The sequence below is a fragment of the Pteronotus mesoamericanus genome, unplaced genomic scaffold (assembly GCF_021234165.1).
Source record: "Pteronotus mesoamericanus isolate MK-2021 breed Mesoamerican mustached bat unplaced genomic scaffold, CSHL_Meso_final contig_1, whole genome shotgun sequence".
Taxonomy (NCBI): Eukaryota; Metazoa; Chordata; class Mammalia; order Chiroptera; family Mormoopidae; genus Pteronotus; species Pteronotus mesoamericanus.
In genome coordinates, this window is record NW_026554998.1 from 4087196 (window position 1) to 4109450 (window position 22255).

General features: G+C 69.0%; 1 protein-coding gene across 3 annotated transcripts in view; it reads left to right on the forward strand.

Moving 5' to 3' along the window:
* MAD1L1 (mitotic arrest deficient 1 like 1) overlaps positions 1 to 22255 on the forward strand; it is a 186015-nt gene that overhangs the window by 157401 nt on the left and 6359 nt on the right. For all 3 annotated transcript variants that reach the window (XM_054565423.1, XM_054565497.1, XM_054565573.1), the window contains one exon: positions 6334 to 6524. In XM_054565423.1, coding sequence (XP_054421398.1) covers positions 6334 to 6524 — 191 coding nt within the window. The remainder of the gene's footprint in view (positions 1 to 6333; positions 6525 to 22255) is intronic.

The following is a 22255-nucleotide window of genomic DNA, read 5'->3' on the forward strand; positions in this document are numbered from 1 at the left end:
CGGCCTTCTGCCTGCCTGCGGGCGCCGGGGCGACAGAGGCCATGGGGGGGGGGCTCCATGTACCTGGGGTGGGCAGGCATGGACAGTCCTGCCCCGCGGGCCACCAGCCGGCCCCTCTGCCCGGGACCCTCGCCGGCCGCAGAGCCCGTGGTGCGGAGACGGGCAGGCGGGCAGAGAGCCGGCCCAAGAGGCCCACAGGCTGCCCCCTGGCCTGGGGCAGAGCTGGGAGCTCCTTGTCCAGGCTCTCGGGAAAGTGGAAAATGCACCCCCCCCACGGGGCAGCCTGGACCCCCGCCTCCTGCAGCCACCCCCGGGGGGTCCAGCTGCTGCTCTTGGAGCACCCGGGCACCAGGCTTGCCGACGCGCCCGGCTCAGCCTGGGCTCGGAGGGCCGCTGCCTCCAATGGGCGCGTATTGGTCCTTGTTTTTTTAAAGCCCAAAATATCTCAGTGTTGGCTAAGTGTTTTTTATTCAATTTTCAGAAAGAAAAATGACTCTGTCCTGAGTCCCCAGAGGAAAACCTGAAAGGCTGCTTCCAGTTCCTACATGGAGCTGCCGCGGGGGCCGCATGCCAGCCCGGCAGGCCCGCAGTCGTGACCGGCAGCCGGGGCGGGGGGCCCCCTCACACGCTGGCGGTCGCTCGGGGGGACAGGCAGAACCCGCCCCCACAGCCTGGCCAGCACGGCGCGTCTGTTTTCAGCAGACGGGAGGCTCCGGCTTTCCCCTGCCGGGGGCGCGCGCCCCGGCACTGGAGCATGCCCCGCTCGCGGCGGTCCCTTCCTGTCTCCCAGGCTTCCCGCAGCCTTCGCTCTTTCAGGTCCCGGTTCTCTACTCACGGGTCGAGCGCCTCCGGAATCCTCCCCGACCCTGTCCCCTGTCCTTCCTGTCCCCTGTGGTCCCCTGCCCCGACGGGGACTGTGTGCTCCAAGGCCACATGCCCAGCGCTCACCCCAGGCTCCCCTTCCCTCGGAGCAGGTGCCTTCTGACCCCCTGCTGGGTCCCCTTTCCTGGACTCCTGTCTTTGCTGGGTCTTTGTGAGTGGGACGCAGCCCCCAGGGGCCAAAGACGGACGGGAAGCGCCCTGAGGGGCCTGCGCACACCAGCGCGTCCCCCGTCGGCCCTCGGACGGGCAGGCTTGACCGAGCTCCCACTCCAGGCACGGCTCCTTCCCTCGGCAGCCTGGCAGGCCCCGCCCTGCCCCTGTTCTGGGGACGCCGCTGAGAACCGCTGGCCTGTTCGGGTCGCGGCTCGTTGGCAGTTGTACGGGGTTTTGTACCTTTTTCTCAACCACGGAGCTCTCCGCCTTGTCCGGCTGCACCCGCTCACCCCAGAGACACTGCCGTCACTTCCGCTGGTTTTCTTGTAGAATCCCTCGAAATGATTTCTTCCCACAGTCTGGAACGTCTGCCTGTGGAACCCGTGTGTGTTGGATTGGGGCTCCAGGGCCCCTTCTGTTGGCTGTTCACGCCCCCCCGCAGGTGCTGAGGCGGCACTAGAGCTCCGCGTCCTTTCTCCTCTGCCTCCAGCCGCGTCCAGTGCAGCCACTCCCCTTGTTTCTCACGCCTGCTTCTCCTCCAGGTTGTTGCTTGACCCGCTTTCAGCTGTCTTATGACAGGTGTTCCCCGCGGTGTCTGGTGGCCCCGGCGTTTGCTTCTGCGCAGGAGGCGGGCTCCACTGGGCTGTTCCTTGTGGGCAGGGTGGTTGGCCAGTTCCCAGGCCCAGGACTGAGGGCCACCCCTTTGGGACTGGACAGAGACGGGTGGAGGGCTGCCCAGCGGCAGGGATGGTGGGCAGGGGCCGCAGTCGGCAGCCTCGGGCCTGCTCCACCTGGCATGTCACCCCTGCCTGGGCGGCACGGTGGGTGGCCAAGCACAGGCGGAAAACCCGCGTGGGGCCCCGGGTCAGCCGGGCTGGGGCGCAGCCATCTGAGTTGCTGCCAAGACCTCCTTTCCACCCCCTTCCCTGCCCAGATGTGCTTCCCAGGAAGCGAGTGGCCGAGAGGGCAGGCGCACCAGGGCTGCGCGCCCTGGACGGCGGGGACAGCCCTCCCTTCAGCTCCGCCTCCTGCGCCTCCTCTCCAGGAGGGCGGGTGTCCCCTGGGGCTTTCGGAGGCGTGCGGGCCCTCAGGGCAGCCCGGTCTCCTCCCCGACCCCACGTGCTCCTGCTCGGCTGCTCCCCAGCCCCTGCCCCTCGGCCAGAAGCGTCTCCCCTCCAGAACTCTGCCCCCCGCTGCCGCCCCTCCCGCCGGCGTCTCGGGCGGTGGGAGCCCCGTCCAGAGGTGGCAGCGGGGCTCACCTCTGACAGCCTGACCACAGCGCCGCTCGCGGGCTGTGGTCCCGGGTTCACGGGGACCGGCCGCCATCCCGCCAGCCCCCGCGGGCACTGCGGGCGGAGCGGTGACAGGAGACCCGGGCCTCCCTCCCGAGCTCGCAGCGCCCTGCAGGAGAGGCGCTCCCGTGGAAAAGCTTTGCATACTCTGTTGTGTCAGGGTGAACGGCGTGACTGCGCCACACGCCGCGGCACAGGTCTCTCCCAGAGGCGGGACTCACAGCGGGGACATAGGAGGGCTCGCTGCCGCCCGAAGGCCGCGGGGAGCATCCCCGCCCGGGGGCCTGGGGTGCTGTCTGGGGGTGTGGGCCCTCACGCAGGGCGGGCGCCACACGGGGCAGAGCGGGGCCGGGGGTGGGGGCCAGAGCACGGGCCTGCGCCCGCACGCTGGCCTGCCCTGCAGTCTGCGCTCGGCTCCCCCTCGGAGCCGCCCTCTGCAGAGGCGCAGCTTCCCCGCGGGTGGCTGAGCCCGCACGGCACCTGCCGTGAGTCCTGGTCCTCTGGGCTCAGATGTGGGCGGGGCCCACGCACAGACGGGGAGCTGGGGGTCTCTGCGCAGGGGGCTGGGGGAGGGGCGGGGCCCGGCACACAGAGCCGATGGTGGTGCTGGAGGTGTGTCGGCTGCCAGAACGCAGCCACCGGGCAGGGCTGGCCAGCTGTCGGCAGGCGTCCACGCAGGGTCAGACCCCGTGCCCTTCACCCACGGCCCAGTGGCCACGGTCCACTGCACTGGCCTGGCTCGGGCATGGGCACCGCCCGGGCCCGAGGACAGGAGGGACGTGGTCGAGCGCACCCTGTGGACGCCCTCCTAAGCAGCCGTCTGCGTCTTTTCAAAGCGTTTCACTGCCGTCGTGGCTGTGTGTGGACCTTAACCTGCGGGGGGTGAGCAGAGTTCAGAGGAGGGCGCGTCCTCGGAAGGCTCGGGACCCCTGTGGCTCATGCGAACAGAGGCCTTTTCTGCCACCAGCACCCTGGTGCCCGCCCTCCTGCCTGCAGACGGGCCCGGAAGTGGTGCCCCGCCCCTGCCTCTCGCTGGCTCTCCCTGCCCTCAGGGGTAACACCGTTCCCAAGTTTCGGCTGTGAACCGGGTCTCCGGAGGCGCACGCCCTTAAACACCGCTCCACCCTGACACCCTACCTGGGCGGGGGGGGGTGGGCACGCTTCTCGGCCAGCCTCTGTGCAGTGCAGTCGGTTGATCTGTGTTCTGCATCCTGCCCACGGAGCTCTCGGTGCTGCCTCTCGAGCCCCGGGGGAGCCAAGTGTGGGGTCCCGTGGAGGGCGAGGCTGGAGGCACCCGGTGGGCCTGGGCCACGGGTCCATCCACAGCAGGCGGTGCAGCTCGGGAGCCCGGCCACACCGCCCGCACAGGCCGCGCCCACACTCCACCCCACTGCACTCTCCTTCCCGGTGCCCTCCACGGGGGCTGCTCCTCGCGGGGCACACCCAGGGTGCGGTGGGGTGGCACGCGGGGAGGGGAGGCCTTGGCACAGACCCCAGACGTGGTTGCGCATAGTTTCTTGTGGTCAGTGTGGCTGGAGGGGGGGACTCCGAGGGCAGGCAAGGCGGGGCGGAGGAGTGCGTTCGGGCTGGGCGCCGGCTGCCGCTGTGGTGCTCACGGGGCGGCCCGGTCCAGGCTGACCGGCCCGCAGGCCCGCCCTGAGGCACTTGCGGCCAGGTCCCGGCAGGCACAGAGCGGAGCCCTCAGCAGGCCCGGCAGCCACCGTGTGCTCTGCTGGCCCTGGGGGCCCGCCTGTGGTCGTCACCGGCGTGGGTGCAGAGCGGGCCTCCTGTGACTCTCAGGGTCTCTGGCTCTTGGCCCCTGGGGCCCCAGGAAGAGGCTGCCTCACAGTCACAGCCTCTAAGGCAGAGGGCCCCTCTCTTATTTATCTGATCCAAACAACCCCGGGAATTATTCCTCCAGATTTATGGGAGCGGCTGAGCAAGGGTGGCGGGGTGCTCGGAGCACCAGCTGTGCTGCACCCCAGCCGGCGTGACTGCGCACGGCGCCCGCCCTGCCTCGCGTCGCTGAGGCGGGAAAGCTGCACGCCTCTGGCCTGCCCTGGGCCAGGCGCACAGTCACGCCCCTTGACCTCCCCTAGGCCACGTCCCCCGGAGCACCTGCCCCCTCCAAGCCGCTGCGTTCTCTCCCATCAAAGGGCAACATGAGGCCTGCCCTGTGGCGTAAGGGCCACGCGGGCCAGGCACAAGCTCCCGGGGAGTGCATGTGGCGTGCCCTCCCGACCCGAGCCCGTCCACCTGCAGGAGGCGCGAGCGCGGATCAGGCCGCACTCGGGGTGGGCAGCGGGCTGTTCCCTTCCCCAGGGACAGGCTGCAGTTATGACCGAAATGTCGTTTTCCCTGTTGGACACCTGAGATCCGTTCACGGCCGTGCAGCCTGTGACGGGGTGAGATGCCGCCACGGATGCGTGGGCGCTGGGTCCTCCCTGCGAAGGGGGGTTTCCCCTGCCGGCGGCCTGCCCGGGGGCACGGCTCTGGGTCAGCCCTGGGGGCGGCACTCCGGCGGCCTCCTGGGGTCCCCACCCGATCGGTCCATCAGTCGAGGGCTCCGCGCCCACGTCCCCGGCCAAGAGGCTCCCAGCACAGAACGGCAGTGCCCGCCAGGCCTCCGCAGCCCGGTGACGAAGGGGGGCAGGGCAGGGCCGGGCGCACGGCCAGGTGGGCAGGCGCCAAGCACTGCCCCTCCGTGTGCTGTGCAGGGGCCAGCGGGAGCAGCACACTCCTCATTCAGAGCCACGTGGCCGATGCCGGGCCGCCCGCAAGACCGACAGGCAGTGCGGCCCCGGGGGCGTGTTCAGCACCTGATGCGCGCCGGGGTGTGCGGGGGGGCCGGGGGGCTGTGCTCCTGGAGTCGGGCGGCTCTGCGGGGGCCGGGGGTCGGCCTCGGGCCCTGCTTGTACAGCCGGGCGCCTGCGCCGCCTCCCAGCCCCGTGACTGGCTGAGTGCCCGCTGCCGGTGCACAGGGCCTAAACCCGCACGGCACCCTCACCGCAGCCCCTGAAGGCGGCTCTGTGCCTGCGACGCCTCTTAACCCTGCCAGACTGGACGAGGGCGGCCGCGCCGAGGAACCGCCGTCCTGTCGTGGCGGGAGTCCTGGGGCTCGGCCCACAGGGCTCCCCGCCGCTGGCCCCCTGTCCAGCTCCAGGACGGAGCTCCGGGAGCCCCGGGCCTCGGGGACGGCTGCGTCTGTGTCTGAGTGAGCCAGCCTCGCTGGTTAGCAGGCGACGAGTCGAGGTTCCGTGGCGGGGCAGGCGCCTTGGGTGAGGGCTCGTGGTCATCGCCCCGTGTCCTCCTGTTGGCTTCTCACTGCTGGCGTCTCCCCGTGCGGCCGTGAACCGTGGCAGCGGGGCCCGCCGCCGGGGCCCTGCCCGGGGAGCCAGCCGGAGCCTGTGGTCTCTGGGCGGCCAGCAAAGGACCCGCTGGACAACATGACCCAGAATCCCCAAATGACCTCTGTCTCCGGGCCCCGCCCCTCCTCCCCACGCTGGCCCCTGCGGACTAGGAGCCTTCGTCAGTCACCCACGTGGGGCGTCGGCACCAGGACTGCAGTGCCGATCCGCTCGCCCGTCAGCGCCGCCCCTTCGAGCCCTCCTGAGACTGCGGCCTGCGGCAGGACCACACCTGCCCCCGCTGCCCTTCGCGTCCTGGCATGGGCCCTGCCTCGGTGCCTGAGTGCCGGCCAAGAGCCACGCTGTTTGGAAGGAACGGGGCCGGGTGTGGGCCCGGAGCGCAGAGCTGGGCGGGGGCTGGTGGTCAGCATCGCCTTTTCTTTAGTCACTGCTTTTAACAGGCCCCGGTCACTGCTGTTACCACAAGCGGCAGGCGCCGGCGGGCGCGTCCTCTCCATTTGGTGGCTGAGCGCTCACAGCACGGGCACTGGCCTGTGGCGGGTGTCCCTCCCTGTCGTCTTGGGGTCAGCGACCGACCGCGGACCCGCGCACCCTGCCGTGTCCGAGGCCCGTGAGCTCACGCCCCTCTCTCCCCGCAGAGCTGAAGAAGCAGGTGGAGAGCGCTGAGCTGAAAAACCAGCGGCTCAAGGAGGTCTTCCAGACCAAGATCCAGGAGTTCCGGAAGGTCTGCTACACGCTGACAGGCTACCAGGTGGACATCACCAGGGAGAACCAGTACCGGCTGACGTCCATGTATGCCGAGCACAAGGACGACTGCCTCGTCTTCAAGGTGGGCGCCCGCGGCGGGGCTCCCGGTGAGGCGGGGGCCGGACCCCAGCCCCGGCGGCACTGGAGGTCCGGGCTCCCTCCCCCGCGCTGCCTCAGCTGCACGGCTCGGGTTCCGGCCGTTGTCTCTGACACGCAGCTGAGCGTCTCGTTAGACGTGGGAACAGGACTCCTCTGAGCTGGCTCTGGAGCCGCACTCCGCCCTGCGACTGCGCCGCCTGTCCGGGGAAGGCAGGGGCATGAGGCTGGGCTGTGTCCGGGGCGGCAGCGCCCACAAGGGCCGAGGACCCGGGAGAAAGCCGGCGTTGGTCCCGGAGGTGCCCTGGGCGCGGTCAGAGCCGCTGGGCCCAGGGCCGCGCGCTGTCGGGAGCAGCCAGGGCAGCCCCCGGCTGGCGGGAGGGCGTGCGCTCTGCGGCCGGCCTGCCTCCGTGGCCCGCCCTGGCGTCTGTGCCGGGCGGCGGGCGGCGGGGGGCTGGTCACTGCTGCGGGGCGCAGCCTGGGGGGCGGCTGGCAGCCCCAGAGGAACGTGGTGCGGTGAGGGCTCTGCTTCCCACCCTGGGGGTCTCCGTAGGAGACGCTGGACAGGCAGCCCGGGATGTGTGGGCCCCGGGTCCCCATCTGTGCTTTGCCCCCCAGGGCCTCTTCCCCTGGTGGTCCCCACGCAGAGTCTGCTCCAGCCACAGGTGGGTGGGCGTCAGTGGCTGAGGGACAAAGGAAGAGTCCAGGCCGTGAAGTCCTGCTTCCTCCTCCACACCCTGACCCTCCACACCCAGCCTGGCCCTCCTGCAGGGCGTCGGTGGGGCGGAGGCTGGCACGCCGCTGGGGCTCCTGGCTGCCCCCCACCGCCTCTGCTGGCAGAAAGCACTGGGCTCTGGGGGCAGCTGTGCACAGCCCTGCTGGCCTGCAAGCCCAGGAGGGTGTGTGCACGCTGTCCTGCCAGTCAGGGCCCCGCAGAGCCTGGTCCTCGGAGCAGAGCCTCCTCGGGCCCCTTCACAGGACCCCTGGGAAAACCCCCTGCGTGCTGGGTGCCCAGAGGACCAGTGTGGAGCCATCAAGCCCCCTGGCAGGAAACCTCTGACCAGGGGACCAGAATTGAGGGTGTCAGCCGCCCACGTGCCATCTCACTGCTCCGATGGCGCTGAGCTCAGTGGCAGGAGACACCGCACCCCTGCAGCGCCGCCCTCCACCCGCTCGAGGCCTGGGGTGCAGAGTGCTCGCTGGGGACCGACAGGACGGGTGGGCAGCAGACAACAGGTGGCCAGATGGGCAAAAACGGCAGGGAAATGAAGAGAGGGCAGGCGGCAGACTGACCAGGGGCCGCGGTGGCTGACGGCACCAGTCCCGCCTCCGCCAGCAGCCAGGCACTGCCTTTTCGGGACCTGGCCGGCCAGGGTGCCATCCCAGCACCGCCTGGGGGCCCAGAGCCGCGGCCCCCCACGCAGCCCCTCGCCCACAGTGCACCCGGCCAGCTGTGCCTGGTGTAGTCCGGCTCCCTCCGGGGTGCTCCTCACGCAGGTCCCAGGGCCCCAGGGACAATCTCGATGGGAACCGGTGGCCCCAAGAGGGAGACGCCACAGGAGCAGAGAGCAGCCCAAGGCCGGCAGACGAGGCGACGGGGCCCTGGGCCCACGCTGCGCCCAGGCCTGCCACAGGGGCAGCCGCCTGTCTGCGGCAGGAGCACCGCCTCCTGGACCCTTCGGTTTGTTTGTTTTCCCAGAGGCGATGTTCCAGGCAGGAAGGGGCCGTGGGCAGCGTTGGAAGTGGCGGTATGCCCTTCCGCTTGCGTGCACTCTGCTGCTGCGTGCCGGACGGGGGGCTTGCACCCTACCCGTGGGCCGCTCGCCGCCCTCGCCCACTCCCGGCCCCCGGCCCCACAGCTTCGCCTTTTCCAGAACGTCACGGAGCAGGGATCGCACGGCTCGCGGCCTCGTCAGGGTGGCCTCCCTCCCTCACTGAGCTGCAGTCACGGTCCCCGTGTCTTTCCGTGGCGGACAGCTCGTGTTTGGTGGTGGTTTTTGTTTTTTTTGCCACTGAATAATGTTCCGCCATCTGCACAGATCACAGTTTGTTTATTCTTCACCTGCAGAAGCACATCTGGGTGCTTCCAGGTTTTCAGCAATTGTGAGTAAAGCTCCTTATAAACAGCTTTAGGAACTTTTCTGTCCACTCAGCCCGGGGGCCATGCAGCAGCCCCGGTAAAAATACTGGCCACAGGACACTCAGGCTTTGCGGCATGAGCCTGGCCCTTTGTTGCAGCCCCCTCGCCCATACCCCAACCTGCCCTGTCCTGCCTGTGGCTGCAGAGCCGTCTCGTGCCCAGCCTGGACCAGGGCCGGGAGCTGTCCCCTGCCCGGGGCTGTGGCTGAGCCGCACTGCCGGGCTCCGTCCCCAAGGCTGGCAGCCGGGGAGGGCCGGGGTGGCCCCGGGAAGGGGCTTGTGTTGACTCAGAGAGCTGCCCCAGACGCCATTTCCCGGGCCTGCAGAAACGCCGCTCCTTTTGGATGGAGCACCTGCGATGAGCCACCTGTGACTGAGCCTTCTAGTCCCCCAAGACCGGCGCGTGCACCAAACCGCCTACAACCCCTCGCCTGCACTCTGACGCGGGTCCAGACCGCAGGCCGCTGGGCAGCGGTGAGCCTCGGAGAGGAGGGCCGCAGCCCCCCTGGGGGATGGAAGTGCTGGGGGCGCTCGTCCCTGCCGGCCGGCCTTGCCCCGCCCTCCGCGGCCCTTGGCCGCCCCCGGGGCCCCCGCAGGCCTGGCCAAAGGCGGGGCGGCGAGCCCTCCTGTGGAGCAGCCCAGCCTCCTGCCACAGCGCGGGGTCCAGGCAGACACTTCAGTGTGAACTTGCCTTTTGTGAAGCCCTGAGTTTCAAATGCAGTGGCTTGGAACACACATGACTTCAAAGCCTCTCCCCTTTCTCCAGCCCGGAGGCTGCGGAGCAGGGAGGACCGGGGAGGCTGGGATTGTGCTCATCTGACGGTGCCAGGCAGAGGGGCCACTTCCCCATGTGCTGGGCTGCTCTGTGCAGGAGGGGCTGGCTGCTTAGGGGGGTCTGGGGGGGCCCCCTCAGCGCAGAACACACAAAGCCTTGTGGACCTCAGGATGAAAGTCCGCAGAGATGCACAGAGAACCGGCCGGCGTGCAGGGAGTGCCGCGCTCCGTCACCGGAGGCCGCGACTTCCCTGCAGTGATGGGGCTGCGGTCGGACCGTGGAGGTGGACCAGACCCCTCTGGCGGTCAGCGGCCCCAACCGTGGGAGGCAGCCTGGCGCGGGGGCGGGAAGGGGGGTTCGTTCCAGCAGCCGCTGTGCAGGCCCGCGGGCCAGGTGCGTGCCCTGAGCCCCAGGGGCCTCGGGGTGCTTGGTCCATGGGAAGGCTGCTGCCGCGGCCCCGGCCGTCCTCCAGGCCTTGCCAGTGGAGGCGGGCGGGCACCGGGGAAGGACAGGCGGCGGTGCTGGGACCGGGCACCCGGGGCCTCTGCGTAGGCGGGCTCCAGCCTGAGTCAACAGCACCTGGGGCTTCCTAACTGTACGAGGAACTGCAGAAAGTCCGTCACCGTATGACGAAGTGCGTAGAATAAAGCTCGAATCTCTCGTGACCTGGCGCCTGTGGCGTCGCGCCGCTGTCCCCCAGCGGTGTCCCCTGCACGGGCTCGGTGTGCCTGGGTCTAGGCCAGCTGAGCAGGGCCTTTGCCGCCGCCTCCTCTGGCTAGTACTAGAGCACGGCCCGGCCTCGGTGGAGCAGGCCCCGCAGCGGGGCGCTCGGGGTGGCGTGGTGCGCTGCTCCGCGGTCACGCCATGCCTGGTCCAGCAGACCCCTCGTGGCTGGACGTCTAGCTGGTCTCTGTTTTTATTACTTACCTGTTCACTTACCACTGTAAAATACCTTTGGGATGGTCACCCATTCCCACCAACGTTGCCAGTGCCCTTGCTCGCGTGTTTAGGCTCAGTTCCTACAGAGGGATTATTGGTTTCACGCCACAAGGTCATTAGTTGGGGATACGGCCATTTTCAAACTCGGTGCCTTAGGTCTTTGGGCAGCTTCAGAACGTGCTAAGGAGCATCCAGGCTGAAGGCCCTGGTCACGCCCGCGGCGCTGCAGGGGACAGCTCCTGCGCCCCTCACAGGGCCTCCCCGGGCCCCACTGTGCAGAGACCAGACAGGCCCAGTCTGAGCTGGCAGCGCCCGGCCACGGGGGGGGCCTGGGCTCCCTCGCCCGCAGCTCCCGCTCCCTGCCTCTTTGCCGCTGCATGCGCACTGCTTCCTCTCACCGGCCCTCAGCCCGGCCCCTGGCAGGATGCAGGCCCCTCGGCAGGGTTTGGTCACTCCGCTGGCTGGGGAAGGTCAGATGCTCTGGCCTGCGGCCCCCGAGTCTGCCCTTACCCTGCCCAGGCCTCGGTGCCGAGGGAGTAGGTGGCGGGGGTGTCGCGAGGTGTTCTTTCTCCCTTCCCTGGGCGATACCCAACCCACCAGGCAACTGATGCCTGGCCTGCTGGCCCGTTTATTAAGGAAACCAGGGTAAGCCCGCACTGTGCCAGGGGTCACAGGGCTGGTCCTCTGCCTCCCCACCTCCCGTGCCAGCTCTGAGGTCTGCTCGCCCCATGCAGAAGCCGCGGTGGGGCCCGGGGCCCAGGCTCCCTGGCTCGCAGGCCGTCCGAGGGTGCTGACGCAGCCCCCGAGGCAGCCCGGCCTGACGGACTCTGCAGGCGCGGTTGGCTCCCGCCCCAGGCTGTGCAGGGCCCTCCTGGGGCCGTGCGAAAGCCCTGGTCACCCGGAGGCCAGCGCCACCCCTCAGCGATGTCGTTAACACGGACGTCCACGCTTAGGTTTTCAGGTCCTCCCATTCCAAAACACTCCGCTCCCCGTTTGGCCCTCCCCACACACCACTGCTGTAAATAACAACAAAGCAGGGGTTTCCGCGGAGACTGGAGGGAGCGTGGGGGTGCAGCAGGTCCGGGTCCTGCGGCCTCCGGGAGCCGGGTGTAGCGGGGCTCTGGTCTCCGTCGCAGGGCGCCTGCTCCGAGGTGGCTGGCAGACAGGAGTGGGCGCTGCAGGGGCCCCCCGGGGCGGGGGGCCCCTCCGACGCGGCCCGTCCGGCCCTGCTGGTCCCGTCCGGCCTTCCAGCCACGGGGGGTGGGCCTCGGGCTCAACGCACCCCCGAGACTGGCGCGGCTTCGCGGGCCGCTTTTTTTCTGTTGGACCCGCATCTCAGTCGCTCTGTTTACAGCGTGGGGCTTGCTTCCCGCTGCAGCAGTGCTCCGCAGCTTCCTTTTTAGCTAGGTTTGTTTATGGTGACAGTCGATAGAAGGACAGCAGTACACAACAGCGGACCTGGGGGCGCGGTGCCACACAGACGCGCGCCACCTGGAAAGCTGCCGGGGGCCCGCTGTCCCCAGCCGAGCCTCCGGCAGCGGCGCCGCTCTGCTCCTCACGCTGCCCTGCAGGCACGGCTCCTGCCACCTCCGCTGGGGGGCCGAGACCCTGGCAGCCAGTGCGGGCCCGGAGGGGCGGGGCTGTGCCCCAGGAAGCGCAGAGCCCCGGGGCTCCCTGTCCAGGCTCCCTTTTGCCCCTGGGGACTGGGGCCCCTGCAGGCCCTCTGACAGGGCAGCGGTCAGAGGTCGGAGGGGAAGCTGCATCCTGAGCTCTGCTCGCTCTGGGCACTGTCTCAGCTGGGATGATTCCGCGTCCAGGGGCCGCTTGGCAGCGTTGGGACATGTTCTGTCGTCACATGGGGGCTGTGCTCCTGGCATCGAGCCGCTCGGTGTCCCACAATGCCTGGGGAGCCCCCACAGCGAGGACCGGGGCTGACGGTGAGAGGCCCCGCTCCCGGGAGCTCCAGGTGCCCCCAGGCGGCTGGCGGGGGCCCGGTGCAGTGCACACAGGGCTCTGAGGCCGGGAAGGCTGGGAGGCGGAGGCGGCTCTGCAATCTCTGAAGAAGCCCAGGGAGGCAGGGCCCGCAGGGGAGGGCTCCACCTGCCTCCCTGAGCGGCTCTGCAGAAGCCTGGAGGCGCTGGCATCTGAGGGCCTGTGATGAGCGAGGTCTGCTCTCTGGGGACCCTCCCGCCAGCCCCACCTCCAGCTGAGGCCGCGCGGGCTCAGAGGTGGAGCCGCATCCCGGAGCCGTGGGATGGGCCGGTCTGCGCCGGTCTGCGTCTGGGTCGGTGGGAGGCCAGCGTGGCTGCGGAGGGGAGCTCGGTGCCGGCTGGGGCTTCCGGGGCAGGGACGGGCTGTGTCCGGGGGCCATCCCAGGGAGGGCAAGGGGCCCCCAGGCCAAGCGGCAGGCGGGGCTGCCTGTGCGAGCGCCGTCCAGGGAGGAGCTGGGGCGGAGCGGCCGGGCCCAGGCGGAGGCGGCCCTGCTTTTTTTTTCACAGGCACGGCCTGTGCGCTGGGTCCGTGCGCTCGCCAGGAGGCCGCGTGCGCCCACGCAGGCCCCGCCTTCAGCCTTCTCCAGGGCCGCCGGCCGCCCGGCACCGGCCTGCCATGTATGTGTCTGCTGCCCCGAGGCCCCGAGGCCCCGAGGCCCCACGGTGTGTTCCCTGGCTTTATTCAGGGCTCTGCTCGAGGTCGCCCTGTGGACAGCGCTCTCCCGCCCCCCTGCAGGGAAACCCTCCTCTGTGCAGGCCCCTGCTCCTCCTCTATCCCGTGAGGTGGCGTGCTCTCCGCCAGAGCGGGCGCCTTGTCCCTGCCGGCCGCGTCCTTGGCAGCCAGGACAGAGCCTGGCACGCAGGAGGCCCTCAGGGAGCGTCAGATGGACAGACAGAGGGTGGGTGGGTGGACGGAGGAACAGACAACGGTGGACGAATGGGTGGGTGGGTGGCCGGCGAAGCGCGAATGGGGAGGAAGCAGTCAGCTCTGTGTGGAGGCTGTGGGAGGGCTCACAGGAGGCGCGGAGCCTGAGGGGGACCTTGAAGAACGAGAGCTTCGGTAAGAGACAGGGGCCCTGCCAGGGACCCAGCGCCCTCAGCGGCACAGGCCAGGGGAGCGCGGGACGCGTTCAGGGGCAGCGTGGCGAGGGCGCAGGGTGTGGCGCCTCTGTGCAGGCCTCCGCCTGCGTCCTGGCATCGGCGCCGTGGGGAGACGTGGGGACACCGGCCAGCTGCAACGCCATCGCTGGGCACGTGCGCCTGGCCAGCAGAGGGCGGGGCTCTGCGAGTGCATTTCCGGCGGTGCCCTTGCCCAGCTGTGCGCACGGCGTCGGCGCCCTCGGTGCTCCCAGCCACCTGCTGGCGGAAGGGCAGCTGTGGTGTCCGGGGAGCGGAGCCTGCTCCGGGGTCCCCGCCGTTAATGACGGGCTCCGGGAATGATTCCCCCACACTCAGTCTGACCCTGTGCTGAGGAAAATCAAGTTGAAATTAAATCAAGTTTCAGATGTTAAACCAACCTATTAAAAAAAGCAATCACATAGAAACGTGGGTTTTTCAAAAGCGCTGCTGTTCACCGTCTCGTAATTACCGTGCGCAGGGACGAAGGGTCAGCCCCGCCGGGCCACCAGCCCCAGCCCAGGCCGCGCGCAGGTGCAGAGCAGGACGGGAGCCAGGCCCAGCCTCAGGCCTGTGCCCCGGGCGCCGCCTGCGTTTCTGGTCCGATGAGGAAGCGGGGTGGCCGGGAGCCCCCGCCAGAGCCCAAGGCACAGGGCCCAGCGCGCCTTGGACCGGGCCACGGCTTCCTGGGGCAGGGCGGCCCGGCCCTTGGCCCCAAGGCTCGCGTCTCTCCCCAGCCGCCTTCCCCGTCGCGGCCACATTGTGCGGCCAGCCCTGCCGGTGTTCTGGTCGCTGTAGGCGCCACCTCTGGGCTGGCAGGAGCGCTGTCGGCCTGCTTCCGTCCCTTCTGCATTTGCTGGGAAAGGTCCAGGGGCAGCGGCCTCCGAAGGCCTCCGAGCGGCGCCCACACGGGAGCCTCGGCCGGGGCGGGGTGACCGGGGGGAGCTGCGGGGTGCTGAGTGTGGTGCCGTGCAGCTGACCACTGTGAGCCGGGGCGTCTGGCCCCTCCTGGCTGGTGGCTCCAGAGCCTCACACGGGGGGCTGTGGCAGGTGCCCTCACCCTTCAGAGCGGCTCAGAGCTGGGGCCGCAGACGCCGGGCAAGAGAGAGGTGGTCGCTCCTCACGCAATACCTTCCAGAGGTTCTCATTAGGGTTCCCCCTTTTCCTTCCAAGTACTCTCTGAAAACAAATACCTGGGGCTGTTGCCCTTCATGCCACTCAGTTTAATTAACTCGAAGGTCGCCTCCTGTTGCCCAGGCTGCGCTGGGTGCCACCTCTCGGCGCCCCTGTGCGAGGTTTGGGTGGCGGCACCGGGCTCTCCCGCCCGCCCAGGCCCTCAGTCGCCTCGCTCGGCCCTCCCAGCCCAGTGGACACGATGGCACCACGCCTGGTGCCAGCCCCAGGCCCCGTCTCCCCACAGGAGCCGGGGTGCCAGCCCGCAGCCCGGGGAGCGTAGAGCCAGGTGTCCGGTCGCCCTGCACGCAGCCGCCTCAGGCCTGCCCAGCCCTGCTCCGGGGCGCCCTGCCCCCCCAGGCCCCGCCGGCACTGCCCGCCCGCCCCTGCTCTGCTGCCCACCAGGAACGGCGCCCCGTCCTGCGCGGTGGCCCGCACCCCGCGGGAGCCCTGCCGCTTACTCGACAGCGAAGGACAGGCTGAAGTCGGGGAAAGTGTGCGGCCTCCAAATGCCCCCAAAGAGGAGGGCAGCTTCCCTTCCTTAGGACAGACGGGATGTTTTAGCCCTTTCAAGAGCTGTGTCTGAAATTAAGTCCCAGGAATGTCTGCCGGATGTGGGGTGTGAGGAGGTGATTGTATTCCTTTCTTGGGGCCAAGGAGCAAATCAGATGCAGAATATGTTTTGGACTTTTTTTAACCAACATGGTCAACGAAAATGCAGAGCTACCAGCAGGACGGAGAAGACCCTGTAATACGACGCCAGCTCCAGGGGGCAGCTCCCAGGGGCCGCAGGGCCGAGGGGCGGAGGTGTCCCCCACGCCTCGCACACGCAGGTCCCGCCCGTCAGGCCAGTTGGAGGAGCTTCCGCAGAGGCTGAGGCGCCCCTCCCTCCCGCGCTACATCCGAGGGCGGGGCGGGGGCGCTCGGGGAGGGGGCGGGGGCGCGCTCAGGCCCGTGGGACCGCGGAGGGCCTGCGGCACCCACGCCCGCCTGGAACCAGTCACGCCCGGGTCCAGGCCGTCGCTTCCCGGCCTGGCGGCCTCTGCGTGCACTGGACCCTCGTGGGTCCAGGTCGCCCTGGGTTCTGAGCAGCCCTTCAGTCTGAGGGCACCCCGGGTACAAATGACTTGTTTGGTGGGTGCCCTGGGCGTCACGCTCCCCGGGGCTGAGACGCTGCCCGGGGAGGCCTCACTGCCCCACCCCTGCCTGGGCTGCGCCCCGACGTGCCCAGGCATCGGGGGTTCCTGCAGAGTGAGAGCAGGGGTGGCTGAGGGGCACGGCCTGCGGCACAAGGCAGCCCCGCTGGTGCCTAGGGCTGGGGAGGCTCCAGAGCGCGCGCCCTGCTCTGCCTGCAGAGGACGTGGCGCCGTCTGCCCCCACACTGTGGCTTCTCCAGCAGCCCCGGGCGCTGCTGTCCTAGAGCAAGTCCCCAAGCTCAGTGACGGCCCCGCCTGCCTCCCACTTTGACGGTGTGGCCGAGCCTGTTTGCCGGCCTCCGTGGTCGTGGCCGCTGGCGGCGCCAGCTGGGAGGGCAGGGCTCCTTGCTGCCCGAGGCAGCAGCAGCCTCTCCGTGGACCTGGGGTTGGGGACCTGCCGGTCCTCTCCTGGCTCAAGAACAGCTGAGGTCCGAGGGCAGGCGGAAGGGCCAGGCTGCCGTCTCCCGGTCGGTGGCTCCTTCCCGCGAGCCGGAGGTCGGTGGCTCCGCTGGGCTTCAGGCCGCCGCGTGTGCTGTGCTGACTCCTGCCGTCAGCACAACTGACGGAGCTGGCAAGGGCTGTCTCCTCAGCCAAGGTCACAGCCTTTTGCTTCTCCGTATTAGCATTCTGCGCACAGCGTGTCCGGGATCAGGTCGCATTTTAGAGCGCGCGCCCCGTCTCTGCGTCGGAGAAGCTACAGACAGGCTGGGAGTAAAGAGCAGGGCCTCCCAACCCCAGAGCCCAGCACGCTGCGCCGGGCGGCGGGCTGCGCCCAGCAGGTCGACCTCGGGGAGCCCGTGTGCTCTCCCTGCAACGCTCACAGCTTGGCCGTGCGGCGCCCCTTGCCTAGCGTTAGCGAGGCGAGCCCTGGGTGTCACCGTGGCCTCTCCCCTCCCCCATTGCTCTGCCGCACAGGCTCTGGGTTGGGGGGACGGACCGCTGCTCCGTGCCTGCACACAGCCCCTGGCCACGCGTGCGAACGGCACACAGGGCAGCTGGTCCCTGTTCACTGGCGGGGCGGGGGGGCCGCGTGAGCCCAGGACCCACGGAAGCCCCAGCAGGGAGGCAGGGTCAGGCATGTGGACCATCCCGCACAGGGCCTGCCTGCCACGTGCTGAGCTGTGCCAGGCCACCCTGGGGGCCGCCCTGGGGGAAGGGGACCCGGGACCTGGGCTCTCTGGTCCCTCAGACCCCTCCCTGGGCCTCACGGGATGAGCACATGTTCGGTGAGGGGTCAGCCCCCAGCACAGCAGAAAGGCCCCCATGTGCAGCCGTGGGGGCCACGTCCCCACCCTGGCCCCCACCTCCAGCCCCTGGCCTGCCCTGGGGCCCCTCCCACGGGTCCCGCGCTCCTCTGGGGGCCTGTCTTTCGGGTACCCAGCTGGGCCCCTCCAGAGCCCAGGTGTGCGCGGGTCGCCCCGCTGGTCACGGAGGGTCAGTGCAGGGCGTGTGCACCCTGCCCCCGGGAATGCTGACGGCCCACGGGGCCGGGGCGGGCAGGGCCCAGCCGCTGACACACCCAAGATCCCAAAATCGCCGGCTCTCCAAATTGCCTTCACAGTCACGCGAAGCCGTGCCAACTTTCGTGGTCATCCCAGCCGCCGCTTCCACGGCCACGGTTCCTCTTTGCTGTCAGGGGCGTGGGCCTCACGCCCATGCAGAGACCCGAGCCCCCCTCTCCGCTGAGGCGGTGGGAAGGGGGTGCTGAGGTGCGGAAAGCGAGGGAGGTGTCCCGTCGCCGCCGCCAGCTGCAGCGCAGGCTTGTCACAGCCCCGGCCGGGGGCGGGGCGGGGGGGAAGGGCAGCTCAGCCCCGCACGGCCCTAAGCTGCTTCGGACATAGGGTCTCCTCGCCTTCTCTCCGGGAAGGCCAGTCCTGGCCAAACCTGCCACTTTGGAAGCCGGTGGGGAGCCCGAGTCCCCACCCGGCCCTGCTTCTGATCCTTTCTATCGGGAGGAAAGCCCAGTGGGAACCGTGCGCTTTGGCAGTGAGACGTTCTCAATGCCTCTTAAAATAGAACTGCAATAAAGAACGTTGACTGTGACTGACCAATTGTACTGACAGAAGCCCGGGCGCCACCCGACAAAGCCTGCCCACCCGCGGGACCCAGCCCCCCGCAGGCCGCTGTGCAGGCTGCTCTGCTGGGGCTGGGGGGCGAGGGGGAGGGGCGGCTGGCCCACTGCCCATCGAAGCACCTCTGGGCTCTGCCGGGAGCAGCAAGGAGAGACCGCCAGGGCCCGTCCAGCCGGTTCAAGGGGAGACCAGCCCACCGTGGGGGCTGGGGCAGCGGCAGGTCGCCAGACGCTGCCAGACCCTGACTCTGAGCCGTTGTGGGGATTCCTCGGGGTCCTTGGGGGAGGTCCCAGGGCCTCTCCCTGCGCTTCAAGCGCACAGGTCGGGACCCTGGGTACTGTAACATCACCTCCACAGACGGGCCAGAGAGGGCGCTGGGCCCGAACCTCAGGTCGGCTTTGGGCTCAAGCTCCGCTTCCCCGACGGCTTTCACGCTCCGACACCCCGGCCTGCCCTCGTGCCCTGACCCCAGCTCCGCTCTGTTGGGAGCGTGGGAGATGGGGGAGGGCGGCAAAGGGCCACAGTGGCGCCCACCCTCCCAGGTGGCTCTGGGAGCAGGCAGCGCAAGGGCAGCCCCAGGAGCCGGGGCTGAGCGCCCACGTCTAGCTCCTCCCCGCAGCCGGCGAAAGCCGGCGGCCGAGGGTTGGGGCCTTGGGCAGCTGGGCTCCGCGGGGCAGGCGGCGGCCGGGCGCAGGCGGGCGGACCGTGTGCGGGCCGTGAGACCTGCTGCCACTTCTGCTCCTGCCTGGGTGCCAGCGTGGCAGTCGCAGTGTTGAATGCGGCCAGGAAAGCCTTTGTGAGTAATTAGTGTCAGAAACACAAGATCTACCGAGCCATAAACTCCCAGCTTGGTGGTATCACCAGGCTCTAATTAAAAAAGAAGAAAGAAAATTCCCTTTCATGATCAGGTTTTCAGCCAAAGATGAGGAACAAGGCCGTTGGCAGACGATGCCACCCAACACCAGAGGGAAGAGTAGGCGGTCAGCACAGAGACGGTGGCAGGCACGTGGGGGCGGGGCCAGGGCAACATCGGGCCTGGCTCTGTGGCCTTGGCCGGGCTGCCTGCGGGCCCAGCCGGTCCGACCGCCATGGCGGGGGCTTCCCGCAGCAGAGGCTCACGTGCTCCCGGGCACCCTGGTGGCGGGAAGGCCGGGGCGGCCTCTGAGTCCCAGTGCGCGTGTGCGCTGGCTTCGGATCCTGGGTCCCTCCCGGCCTCCCGGCGCCCTCCCTCTGCGCTCTGCAGCCCTGGAAGGGCGCCCTGTGCACCCAGCGCCGGCGAGGCCCCACAGGCGGAGCCTCAGCCGTCACTTCCCGCCCCGAACTTGGCAGAAACAGAGCCGCCATCCACGTGGCCGGCCGGGGCCAGGCCCCTGCCCTCTGCCCTGTGGGTGCCCGCAGAGCTGGCGCCCTGACCCGCCAGGCGTCTCCCCGTGTCAGCACTGCAGAGCCCTGCCCCACGGCAGCCGCTCCAGCTGGGGGGCCTGCCTCTGCCACGCGTGGCCTTGTTTCATGGCAGTGTGACTGCGCGGGGGGAGCCTTCTGGAAGCTCACCCCAGTCTCGGGGGTGTGTTTAACCCTGAACCAGCGGAAAGCTCAGCAGCCCTCCCACAGCGTCTGGGACGGCAGACCCCGCCTGCTGGTCACGTCTGTCCACACCACCCAGCGCTGGCCGGCCAGCCCGACGTCAGCGGCCTGCCCAGAGTCTTCTGCACACTCCCCGGGGGCCTGGCTGCCCAGCGCGCTCCCTGCCTCTGTCTGCTCCTCGGGGTCCCAGCCGTCCTCCTGTCCTTGTGTTCTCGCGTCCGGTGCCAGCCAGAGCTGTGCCCGGGAGGGGTGGCCAGGCGGGAGAGTGCTCCCTCCCTCCAGGTTGCCCCCAGCCCACGAAAGGAGACGGTGTGTGCCGAGGCAGCGGCGGCCGGGCCCCGGGCGGACCAGAGGGGCCAACGTCTCGAAGGCCCCTCCTGGACACCCGCCTCCGGGCGTCTCGGGGCCACACTAGGAGGAGAGCTGTCTCGTGCCACACGTTAAATACACAGACACTCATGAAAATGGATGAGCAAAAAAGTCGCACATTTAAGTAAGCGTACCTTTAAGCGCACGGTTCTGCGCCCGCGCGGGCGGCGGCATCACGTCGTGTGCCAGGGCCTTGCAGGCCATGGTTCAGCCTCTTTCCTGTAAGGCCCTCGTCTGAGTCGGGCCCGGGGAGCGACCCAGCCGCTGCCCTCGCCCTTCAGCTTCCTGAAGAGCCGAGGCAGAGTCGGTGGTCGGCTTCTCTCGGTGGCTTCGCTTTTGTTTTGAGGGGTTTTGTTGCTGTTGTCTTTATTTATTTAGAGAAGGGGAGGGAGGGAGGAAGGGAGGGAGACAGGGGGAGAAGCATCACTGTGTGGTTGCCCCCCCTGCAGCCCAGGCCTGGACCCCGGCTGGGAATCGAACCCATGACCCTTCGGTGCGCAGGCCGGGACCTCCCGTCCGTGTGTGATGGGCATCCCTTGGACGCTGTGTTGGCCTCGGAGGCTTCTCTGTGAGGAGTTTCTTAGTCGTCCATACAGGGCTCTTTTCTGGCGGGCTTTGGTGGCTCGTGTCTTTCCAAGAACCTGTCTGTTTTAAGCCCTGGCTGGTGTGGCTCAGTGGATCGAGCACCGGCCTGCCAACCAAGGGCTCTGTCTGTTTTGTCTCAGTTGTGACGTGTTTCTGGCATGATGTCCCCTCGTCGTCCTTCTACCGTCCGCAGAGTTCACTGTGCCGGAGCCGCTGTTGCTCCCGACGCCAGTCACCCGCCTCCTCTCTTCCGGTCCTGACCAGCCTGGCCAGGGGTTTATTGAGGTGGTTAACCTTCTAGAAGAAACCACTCTGGGGCGGGGGGGTTCTTCCTATTGCTCTTCTGTTTCTATTTCACGGACTTTCACTTTGATCTGCCCTTCTGCTTTCTGTGGGTCTGATTTTGCCTTTTCATTTTAGCTTCTTAAGGTGGACGCTGAAGCCACCGACCTGAGACCGCTCTTTGCTGATGCAGACATGCCGTGCTTGGGCCTCACTGACCTGCGAGGCTCCGCCAGTTGATGGTTTCATCACATCTCTAATGTTGGGGACACTTCTTCCATGTAGTTTTTTCTGTCCTCGTACATGGCCTATCTGTCACTGAACAAGACATCACCTCTCGGCTGAGCGGCTCCTGGTTTCCGGAGGTCGGGCCCCGGAGCGCGCTTGGCTGGGTCCCGCCGCGGCCTCTGTCCCAGCTGTGCCCGTGCAGGCCGCCTCTGGGCAGGGCCCGGCTCTGGGGCCGCCCCGGGGCACGGCTGCTGGCCGAGGCCCCTGCAGCGCCCGAGCGCGCCGGCGGGCGCCACCGTCTTCCGTGACGCAGCCCGCGGGCCACAGCCCGTCGCGGCCGCACGCCCGGGGCTAGAAGCGCAGCGCACACGGGGGCCAGCGGCGCGGCCCGGCGGGGCCCTCGGCTCCCGGGCGCTCTTCGCTGCTCCTTTCGTTCTTTCCTCTCCATCTTCCGCGTGGAATGCCGGCTGTCACTCTGTCTTCAAAGTCACTCTCTGTTTGCCACCGTCTCTGACCTGCCACCAAGCCCGCACAGGGCACTGTGTCTTCTACTGTGGGAGTTCAGTCTGGCTCCTGCTGGTGCTCCCTGGGACTCTGACTTCTGGGACTTGGGGTAAAGTCCTAGTAGCGATCGACCGTCGTCCCCCAGCCCCGGCGCCGCCGGCGGCTCTGGGCCAGCGTCCGCGGCTGGCTTCCCTGTCGCTGTGAGTCCTGCCTCGGTGCGCGCCGGTCGCCTCGGCGGGGGCTGGCAGCTGGCGTTTCCTGGCCGGCCCTTGAGCGATGTTCAGAGGCGCAGTCGCCTGGGGGCAGGGGGGCGATGCGTTCAGGTGCTTGCCCAGGACTGGGGCAGGGGGGCGATGCGTTCAGGTGCTTGCCCAGGACTGGGGCAGGGCCAGAGCATCACGGAGCCGAGGCCGACTCGGCGTCCCCAAGCGGGGACCCTCCTGCTTCTCTGCCCACCTGACCGTGCGGCTGTCAGTGTGGCCGGCGGGGGCAGGCCCCGCTCCTGGCTGTGTGGTACCACGTTCCGCGGCAGCGTTTGCTGTGACCCTGCGGGTGTCCCTCCCTGCCCTTGTGCCGGCTCTCACGCTCGGGCGCTGGCCAGCGCTCGGCTGAGGACGTGGGGACCCTCTGCTCGGTCGGCTCTCTGTGTCTGGCTCCCCTCCCGGGCACTCCGTCCTGTGCCCTCTGGCCCCCTTGGTCTCCCAAACCCTCGGCTCTGCCTCCCCAGCCCAGGGGGTCCACCAGCTCTGCCCGGCCACCCCCTC